The sequence below is a fragment of the Astyanax mexicanus genome, chromosome 8 (genome assembly GCF_023375975.1).
Source record: "Astyanax mexicanus isolate ESR-SI-001 chromosome 8, AstMex3_surface, whole genome shotgun sequence".
In the NCBI taxonomy this organism is placed as follows: Eukaryota; Metazoa; Chordata; class Actinopteri; order Characiformes; family Acestrorhamphidae; genus Astyanax; species Astyanax mexicanus.
The window spans coordinates 55,453,233-55,463,764 of NC_064415.1; the positions used below are offsets into that span (position 1 = coordinate 55,453,233).

The 10,532-nt window shown below is 37.9% G+C and overlaps 1 protein-coding gene across 1 annotated transcript; it reads right to left on the reverse strand.

Annotated features, from left to right (window-relative positions):
* Positions 1 to 347: 347 nt before the first annotated feature.
* Positions 348 to 6,477, reverse strand: kcnmb3 (potassium calcium-activated channel subfamily M regulatory beta subunit 3). The gene is made up of 4 exons (XM_022677843.2): positions 4,690 to 6,477; positions 2,796 to 2,984; positions 1,661 to 1,817; positions 348 to 851 (listed from the first exon to the last, which is right to left on the reverse strand). The coding sequence occupies exons 1-4, from the start codon at positions 4,770 to 4,772 to the stop codon at positions 462 to 464; spliced, it is 819 nt and encodes a 272-aa protein (XP_022533564.2). The 5' UTR covers positions 4,773 to 6,477; the 3' UTR covers positions 348 to 461.
* Positions 6,478 to 10,532: the final 4,055 nt, after the last annotated feature.

Here is a 10,532-nt window from a genome sequence, read left to right on the forward strand (position 1 = left end):
TGTTGAACCCAATTGCAGAACAGTTGATCTCTCCTCACGGGAGATCGAACCCTTGTTATCAGGGTTGCGTTCCAATACCTTATCGCTGCCCTGGCTAGTGAATTGAGACACGGCCAGGGGAAAATGCCCTTATAAGGAGATAGGGAGCCAAAGAAAGGGCGGAAAAATGAGAAAGGGCAGAAATAAAGTCACGCCTAGCATTTTATTTAAATTTTTTTCATTATCGTTCATTATCTGGTGGCCTGCGAGTCACCTATTGCTGACCTCTGTCTTAGAGTAACGCCTCTTCAGTGATGCCTCTACACATTTCCTCATTTTCTGTAAACCTTTTCCAATAAATAAAGCATTGCATGATACGTCCTGACACATTTCCTTTTGTCTCCTGCCTTTAAACCAGCATCTCTAACATCTGACAACAGCCAAATGCCATGTCTTCACACGTACCAGACAGTAATGGAACGCTAGCTGCCCGGGTCCTGCTCCATGCTGGGACTCCCCGGCCTGCACCTGAGCAGGTGGTAAAGTTTGCCCTGTGTCTGTGTGGTCTGACCCCCCTCCCCGCAGCCCTCTCTGGTGTCGATTTCAGTGCAAAGGTGAGCCAGGCACTGGGTGAGCTTCACCAATCCGACCAGCAGGCATCCTCCAATCAGCATGAGGCTGGGCCACACCATGCACTGGAGCGCCAGAGGCCGGGTGTATCTCTTTTTCATGATCACGTCTTCAGGGTGCCTACCCATGCTGGGGTGGCACTTCATCACTTGCCCTTGTTTGCTTGCCAAGAAGTCTTTTATGTTCTGGGCCTCTTCCACCTGCTCGGACTTGTTCTGCTGGCTTTTAGGGGTGTAGAAACACTGTAAGAGACAGGAGATAATGGGAGCATTAGTGTGTAGAAGGGGTTGCATAAGCTAAGCAACTAGTCCACTGGTAGACCAGATGTTTCACCAGACAATGCAATGGTCAAAAGAAGAAATTATTAAGACAAACATCAAACAAAGCAGCTTTTCTGAGAAACACACTGTAATACAGTGCTTGTTAGCACTACAAAGCAGGTCATTTCATGGATGGTAATATACACTGCCTGGCCAAAAAAGGATTTAAGTAAGTAAATGATGTGAAGTTGATTGATGCAGTTGGTCAGCAGGTCAAGGTTCAGCAACAGTATGTGCTGAAAGAATGAGATCAGCTGACTCTACCTGAATATACTGAATATAGACCAGGTTATTCCATTAATGGATCCATTGTTTCTTCCCTGATGGCACAGCCAGGATTCATGGGCTGGAATTGTGAAAGAGTTCAGGGTTCAGGGAGCATCAGATCATCATTTTCACACATGGATTGAGAGAGAGTTCACCACAGAGTCCAGATCTTAACCTCATTGAGAATCTTTGGGATGTGCTGGATGGAGAAGAGCTGCTTTGTGCAGTGGTTGGTCAGACTCTACCATCATCAATGCTGCTGAAGATCTTGGTAAAAAATTAATGAATTTATGCAACACTGGATTGAAATAAATAAATCTTGTGAAACTGCAGAAGCTTATCGAAGCTTATCGAAACAATGCCACAGTGAAAGTGTCTTGGCTGATTGACCCCATCTGAGATCAATGGATCTTTTCTAAACAGTTATTTTAAAAGTGCATAAGGATTTTTTTAAAAAAAAGTACCTCAGGGTTCAGGTTCACCACTACTTCATCGTAATGCAGACGTGCTCTTTTGTCCACAGCTGTAATGTTCACGAAGACCTGCAGACATGGGAAGCTGTTCAAGCCCATTAAGAGGTCAACCTGGATCAGTGAGCAGTTGGTGGCCTCTCCCCAGTCACTGTAGAGCAAAAGCAACAAAAGATAAGTAAGAAAAATCAGTCAGACTGCTGTAAAACCTGAGCATGAAGGTAAATTACTGCAGATGTGGTCTATAAATTCACATATACTAAGCTTTATCTGATTCCAATAATAATATCTTCATGCATTTTTCTTCTGGAATGTATACTTGACTTCTCCTCTTTAAAACAAGGCTTATTTATAAAGGGTCTATAAAGGAGTTTATTACTGGTTATTAATTGGGTTATAAACCATTAATAAGCAGTTAAAATTCATAAATACGAAGGGCAACAGTGGCCTGTCGTCTACCAAATAGTAATTCCAGATTCGTTTATACAGCTAAACCTCAGATCATACAACCAGTAGATAATTATCTTACTTTGTTATCTTTTCCATCAGTCAGTATTAACATTTCTGTTAATAACTTTAATAGTTTAACTATAATAACTTATTAAATGACTAATTTGACTTTATATATTATTTTATTATATATTAAAAAAACATTTTTTTACTGTTGTTTCTATTTGTGTTGTGGCTGCTTATTAATGTTAAAGTTAAAGTGTTTAAAACTTTATTGTTACCACTTTAAAATAAGACTACCTTTATAAAGGGTTTATAATTGGTTTATAATTAGTTTATTAACGGTTATTAATTAGGTTGTAAATGCCTTAAAAATAATTAATTTTCAGTTATAACACAAACGTAGAAAGGAAAACAATATAGATGGCTGTGGGTTCACTATTTGGCAAACAACAGGTCTATGTACATTTCTACAACTGATTATTAACGATTTTCAAGGCATTTACAATCTAATTAGTAACCATTAATAAACTAATTATAAACCATTTATAAACCCTTTATAAATGTAGTCTTATTTTAAAGTGGTGTCACTTTATTTATTAATAAACTCCTTTATAAACTATTCATAAACTCTTTATATGACATTAACAGTAAAGTTAAAGATGGTTCTGAACAATACCTCTGGAAACTTGGCTTGACAACAACAATTCCCACCACAAAGTACATGAGGATGGAGAATGCAATCATGGTGAATCCCAAAAGCAGAGCTCTCTCCTCTCCCACGCTGGATACAGGAGCCTGACTCTTGGTCTTCTCTCCAGCTCTGCCTCTTTTCCACTGAGAACTGTTGGGGGATTGCATCAGATCCCTTAGGAACATAAAGAACTCACATAAGAAATGGATCCCTTTTTAAAAATGTGTGTAATGAGGAAACCCAACACTAATACAGGATAAACCTTGTCTGGTCTCTAAATTTCTTTATATATATATTTATTTATTTATCTATCTTTATCTATCTCCTTATCACCATTTTGATTTGGAGCTTTGTAGCTAATCTCAATGTTCTTAACATATACAGTACAGGCCAAAAGTTTGGACACACCTTCCCATTCAATGCATTCTTGGCAGGACTGGGCAGTAATGGGATTTAAACAATATTTTAAGCAATATTTAGCGGGAATGGGATTAAAACAAGCGATTTTGGCAAAAGCGTGCAGTAACAGTATTAAAACAAGTGATTTTTTTACGTGGGAGCGAACAGAAACAGGATTAAAACAAGTGATTTTTGGTGGGAGCGGACAGTAATGAAATTTAAACAAACAATTTTTCGTGGGAGAGGGTGGTAACGGGATTCAAACAAGCAATTTTTGCCGGGAACAGGATTAAAACAAGTGATGTTTGTGGAAGCGTGCAGTAACGGGATTAAAACAAGTGATTTTTGGCAGGTGCTGGTGGGTTAAAACAATGCGTTTTTCTTTTCTTTTTATTTTCATGACTATTTACATTGTAGATTTTCACTGAAGCATCAAAACTATGAATGAACACACGTGAAGTTTTGTGTACTTAACAAAAAAATGAGCTGAACCTCCACAGTCACCGGACCTGAACCCAATCCAGATGGTTTGGGGTGAGCTGGAGCACAGAGTGAAGAAGGCAAAGGAGCAACAAGTGCTAATAAACACCTCTGGGAACTCCTTCGTTCAAGACTGTTGGAAAACTTTTTATTTCAAGTGACCACCTCTTAACGAAGCTCATTGAGAGAATGATGCCAAGAGTGTGCAAAGCTGTAATCAGAGCAAAGGGTGGCTATTTTGAAGAAACTAGAATATATAGTTTTTTAATTCTTTCACCTTTTTTGTTAAGTACATAAAACTCCACATGTGTTCATTCATAGTTTTGATGCCTTCAGTGAGAATCTACAATGTAAATAGTCATGAAAATAAAGAAAACGCACTGAAAAAAAAGAGGTGTGCCCAAACTTTTGGCCTGTACTGTATGCTAGCTAATAGAACATGTCATTACATGGTTATGCCACATTTCTTGTAATGTATACATCAATGTCTTCAAATATAAAGCTGCTACAATGGCAGTGGGACTTTGTTCTCTGGAATGGTTGGATGGTTGGTGCTCCATCCAATACTTTTGGGATGAGTTGGGGAGTTATGGATGATGTGGATGATGCTCTTCCAACACTTTGGCCTCAATAAACTAAGTTTCTGTCACTGAATGCAATCAAATTCTCACTGAAATGCTTCAGAATCTAGCAGAATGCCTTCCTTGAACAGTAAATATATTAACTTTGACAACAGTAAATGTATTCTCTCCCTTTAATACTCTTGGTTTTGGTAGAAGCAATAAATTAGCCAGTGTCCCAATACTTTTGTTCATACATTATTTTGATTCAATGTAATTTTTCACATTTTGAGATTTTAACAGTGATTCATTGAGACTGGTCATTTTCATATACAATAAGTTCAAGTGTGGTACACAACCCAAACACAGAGGCAGTTACTCAAACAAAAACAGGATAAACGATTAATAGTGATGTCGTGAGGCTGTGGCTCCGCCCTTACCGTGTCCGCCTCCGCCGAGCGTTGTGCAGGTTGATGTGAACGGGCACGCTGAAGGATCCTCGAGGGGACGAGCTCAGGAGCATGCTTGCTTGACCCCAGCCGACCCAGGACAGATTGGAGCACCAAACTAAGAGAAGCGATGTGGTTCCTGGCCGTCTCCAGTTCACACGCCGTGTAGTGCCAAGGAGGGCACTTTGGGAGCGGCCTGTTTTCGCCTGGGTTAAGTATTACAGGCAGGGGTTTCTATAGGAACAGCCCCAGCCAGGCTAGGAAGTAATTATGTCCAATGGGACCATTATTACAACTGGTAGTTTATTCAGATTTCAGATCATCCTCTACCTACACAGTTATCTGTCTAGTAGGTTTGCTTACTTTAGACTTATTAGGACTTTACACTTTAGGTTATTTTATCAGAAACGTCCACTTCAAATTTCAGCATTTTCAGATCACCTGACAGCATCTGTTTGGACTGAGGTAAGAAATGGGAAAAGTTCATTTCAAGCACTAAATTTGATTAATTGCATTGATATTAGGACTGCGGGTGGGAGCAGCAGACGTGTATGTGTAGGGGGCTCCGAGTGGCCCAGCAGTCTAAAGTGCTGCCACTATGATCGGGAGATTGCTGGTTCAAATCCTGGTCATGCAGCTTGCCATCAGCTGCCAGAGCCCTGAGAGAGCACAATTGTCCTTGTTATTTCCAGTGGGTAGATGGTGCTCTTTCACTACATCACTCTTAGAGCGATATCGATCAGCACAAGGTGTCTCTAAGCTGAGGAGGAGGAGGAGGAGGCATGTGCTGATCTTCACCCTCCTTGTGTTGTAGCATCACTAGTGATGGGGGATATACAGTTGACTAGCAGCTGAATGGGTGGGACAATTGGCCTAGCCAAATTGGGAAAAATGGGAAAAAAATATTTTAAAAAATGTGGGGTGCAGGCGGGAGCAATAACAGGACTAAGACATCTGATTTTTGGCAGAAAAGGGATTAAAACAAGAGATTTTTGACGGGAGCAGGCGGTAACGAGACTAAAACAAGCCGCAGCGGAGAGACGCAAGTGTAAATAAGCAGCCCCAAGCAGATCTCTTCTTTGTGGATTTACTGCTATTGAATAGAACCCACCTGCGTAAAAAAAACAAGTAATTCCACACAACTTAATTTAATTGTTTTTTTTGTTCACCTTGAAAATACCCTGATAGAAAATATCGCTCATAGAAATAGGTTGCATAGGGGGGAATGACTACACAATGATGGCAAATTAGAGCTGATTCCCCTTTCTCTTGTTGATTTCAGTGCAAAGTCGAGCCAGGAACTGGGTGAGCTTCACCAATCCGACTAGCAGGCATCCTCCAATCAGCATGAGGCTGGGCCACAACAGGTACTGCTGCCCCAGATGCCGATCGTATCTCTTTTTCATGATCACGTCTTCAGGATGTTCACCCAGCCTGGGATGGCACGTCACCACTTGTCCTAGTATGTTGGTCAGGAAGTCCTTTATGTTCTGGACCTCTTTCACCTGCTCGATCTTGATCAGCTGGCTTTTAGGGGTGTAGAAACACTGAAAGAGACAGGAGATAATGATGATAATGTGTAAACAAATCCACTAGTCCACCAGTCAACCAGGCATTTCACCAGTCGCCAATGATTAAGACAAAAGGTGAATGAAGCCTGTGGATAATTGTTCGCATTGTTCATGTTTTTTAATCTTTTTGAGATCTGTTTTTAATTAATGTTTTTTTCTTAAATAATACGTCTATGCTTCTTTAGTGTTGCAATGTTAATTAACATCATTCTGAACAGATTTCACCCATTTTAACAGCCTGAAAATGTTTTGAAATCTCAGTTTCGACGCTCCACTTACTCATAAAATGGTGGGTTTAATTCAGGCTCGGGCTCAAAATGACAGTATATGGGGCGGGCCAGGATGGGCTGGATATTTTGGGTCCGATCTAAGCTTTAATACCTATGGCAGTAGCAAAGAACATGCTGTAAATAAAATAAAATAAAATTGGCTAGCATCATTGAGTTTCCAGATGTCCTCAAACAACAAAAGAATAATTTTACTTTGCATTAGCTTTGGAAATTAAGAATAGTTGACTATTTTATGAATAACTAGTTGACTAGAAAGGTGACCAGTGGTCTAACCCCAGTACTACAAAGCAAAAAGTTACATGGATGTTAATGTAGTTCTGGATTTTGCTTTAAATGTTTTAATATTTACACTTTTTCGTGCAGTGTGCAATTTTAGCAATGTTATCCTAGCATCCTATTGTTTGATTAACTGGGGTCAGCTGTCAATCACATTTCATTGGGTTTCATTGCATGAGGATTTGACAAAGTACCTCAGGATTCATGTTCACGGCCACTTCATCATAATGCAGACGTGCTCTTTTTTCCTGAGCTGTAATGTTCACAAAGACCTGCAGACATGGGAAGCTGTTCAAGTCCATTGGGAGCTTAACCTGGACCAATGAGCAGTTGGTGGCTTCTCCCCAGTCACTGTAGAGCAAAAGCAACGAAAAAAATAAATAAATAAATACTGCAGTGTGACCACTTAAAAGTGATGAAGTTTCTTTGATTTTACCAAATAAAAAAAAAAAGCTCTGGAATATAATCAAGAGAAAGATGGATGATCACAAACCATCAAACCAAACTGAACTGCTTGAATTTTTGCACCAGGAGTAAAGCAGCATAAAGTTATCCAAAAGCAGTGTGTAAGACTGGTGGAGGAGAACATGATGCCAAGATGTATGAAAATGATGTGATTAAAAACCAGGGTTTATTACGAGACAAGACGAGACAATTTAACACACAGTTACCTGAGGTAGTATTCACATTTTCTGCTCAGGCTTAAATTAATGGAGATTTTTTAAATGTAATAAGCTTTTTGTTGGTGGAATTGTATTGTGTCAATCAAACAAAACGGTGAGATTAATATTAAATTATTAACTTTACAAAAAAAAACCTTACAAAAAAGTTAGTCCAACAAATTGGGATTACTTAAAAGATGCTTGCAATTTGTCATATAATTTTTTTTAAGTAGATCCAGTATTTTATCATTCCATTCACATGTATTAGGTTTCATTTGACTTCAACAAATTTGACTTCCTGGAGCATTTTTCTTCTGGACTGTATATCTGACCATGCAATAAAAAAAGTTTGCAAGAACAAATACAACTAATTAAAGCTAAAAATGTTAAAAAACTAAAAACAAACTAACACTTTGAGATGATTCTGGACAATACCTCTGGAAACTTGGCTTCACAACAGAGATTCCCACCACAAAGTACATAAGAATGGAGAATGCAATCATGGTGAATCCCAGCGCAAAAGCCCTCTCCTCTCCTACGGTGGAAACAGGAGTCTGAGTCTTGGTCTTCTCTCCAGCTCTGTCCCTCTTAGACTGAGGGCTGTCGGAGGATTGCATCAGCTCCCTGAGGAACACAAAGAACTTTTTAATATTTGTGTGATGAGGAAACCCACACAAATACACACAAATACAAACCTTGCCTGGTCTGGCCATAAACATTTGGTTTAAAACTGTTCTGTGGAGCTAAAACACATGTAGGGACCAGCAATGAGTAAATGGGTGTTGATTTGTTAGCTTTGTAGCTAATCTAATTGTTCTTAAACTAGGTTGCCAAGTATAATATTGGAATCAGCCTATCTGGGTAGCTTTTTTAAGTATTCAAAACACAATTAACTAACAATACAACAATAACAAGACTCCCCTTTTTCTAAATTCCCTAAAGAAACTTTTTTTTATCATAAAATCCTCATTCATACCTTCAGAAATAAACCTTTAAGATGAAAAAAATCCAAAAGGCTTCCCTCTTTTTCCTTTTTTGCTCTGTATCACCATCACTTTGTGTATTTTGTATTTGTTTAATACCCAAATAAGAAAAAGACGAATCTATCACATATACTGTATATTCTACATGAACAATGGATCATTTACAGCTCTGGAAAAAAAATTAAGAGACCACTTCAGTTTGTGAATCAGTTTCTCTGATTTTGCTATTTATAGGTTTATGTTTAAGTCAAAAGAACATTAATTATAAACTACGGACAACATTTCTCCCAAATTCCAAATAGAAATATTCATTTAGTAATTTAGAGCATTTATTTGCAGAAAATGAGAAACGGCTGAAATAACAAAAAAGATGCAGAGCTTTCAGACCTCAAATAATGCAAAGACAGAATTCAGAAATCAATATTTGGTGGAATAACCCTGGTTTCTAATCCCAGTTTTTTTAAGCATCTTGTTATGTTCTCCTCCACCAGTCTTACACACTGCTTTTGGATAACTTTATGCTGCTTTACTCCTGGTGCAAAAAATCAAGCAGTTCAGTTTGGTGGTTTGATGGCTTGTGATCATCCATCTTCCTCTTGATTATATTCCAGAGGTTTTCAATTTGGTAAAATGAAAGAAACTCATCATTTTTAAGTGGTCTCTTATTTTTTTTACAGAGCTGTATTTATAACCACACATTTATAACAAGTCATTTACAGTGAAATATCTTACCCTAAAAGATGTGCCTTCTTCTTCCTTGCCATTTTTACTTTCTCCAAAATTTCTTCGTTCCAATTAGCACTAAAAAAACGGGCAGACTGTAAAGTTGAGGGACTTCACAGAGTGACAAAACTCACGCACTCTCACTTTATCAATGATCCAGGGCTTGAATAATTCATCAGCTTTTAATTCAAAATAACATGTTTTATTCATGAAATGTTGATGTTTCAAAAAAAAAAAAGAAAAGAAATGTTCAAAAACAGCACTGTATTTTAGAGCTGCACCTGCTCAGCTTTAATATGTCCCTGGGCTAAACGGGTCTAAAATAGCTGTCGACAGGCCTTGTGTTTATATACTGTTAGAATTAAACCTTAACACAAGGACATATTCCAGAGAAACAACAGCATTTGAATTATAGAAAAGCATGCTTTATAAAAACAGCATTTTGATCAGTCTATATTTTTGGATACTGTCATTTTTGCATTCACCAAAGTTAGGATGAGGATGTGTTTTCTTTTTTCCAGGCATATCACCATAAATCAATATTTGGTAGAATAACCCTGATTTTTAATCACAGTTTTTTTCATGCATCTTGGCATCATGTTCTCCTCCACCAGTCTTACACACTGCTTTTGGATAACTTTATGCTGCTTTACTCCTGGTGCAAAAATTCAAGCAGTTCAGTTTGGTGGTTTGATGGTTTGTGATCATCCATCTTCCTCTTGATTATATTCCAGAGGTTTTCAATTTGATAAAATCAAAGAAACCTATACTTTTTAAGTGGTCTCTTATTTTTTTCAGTATATTTCCTGTATTTTTTTTTTTTGAAAGCCAGAAAAGTTTGGATCAACATGTTCTTGACACATATTAAGTCCATAATAATGTTTATAAATCTACTTACTTTTCTTAGTGTTTATGCAACATGCACCATAAATGGCAGAGCTGAAGTCACTTTATAGCTGTTTTGAAGTGATTCCAAGACCTTTCTACCAAGATCATTTGGGATGAATTTAATAATAAATATAAAAGTTATTTATTGGATAATGGAACACTATCAAATTGCTATGCTACACGTCTTCCCACAGAACGTCCCTAGAAAATCTACACAGCGCTATGCTAATATGGTAGCATGCTAGCATCAGTTAGAGAGGAGAAAGAGAATGACCCTAAGTCAGAAATCCTGAGATACATGTCTTTATCCTGTCTTCATCCTAAAATATCAGATTTATCTAAATAATAATTGAAGTAATGATCAATCCCTGTCATTTCCTGTAATATTAAATTATTACATTATTAATATTACCAATTATATCAGTTTTCATGCATCTTGGC

Excerpts from the sequence above, each read along its gene's own strand:
- kcnmb3 (XM_022677843.2), bottom strand. The coding sequence starts at position 4,772 with ATGCTCCTGAGCTCGTCCCCTCGAGGATCCTTCAGCGTGCCCGTTCAC. Across the intron at positions 2,985-4,689 it reads GCTCGGCGGAGGCGGACACG|GGATCTGATGCAATCCCCCA; the intron begins GTAAGGGCGGAG and ends TATGTTCCTAAG. Across the intron at positions 1,818-2,795 it reads GTCAAGCCAAGTTTCCAGAG|TGACTGGGGAGAGGCCACCA; the intron begins GTATTGTTCAGA and ends TTTGCTCTACAG.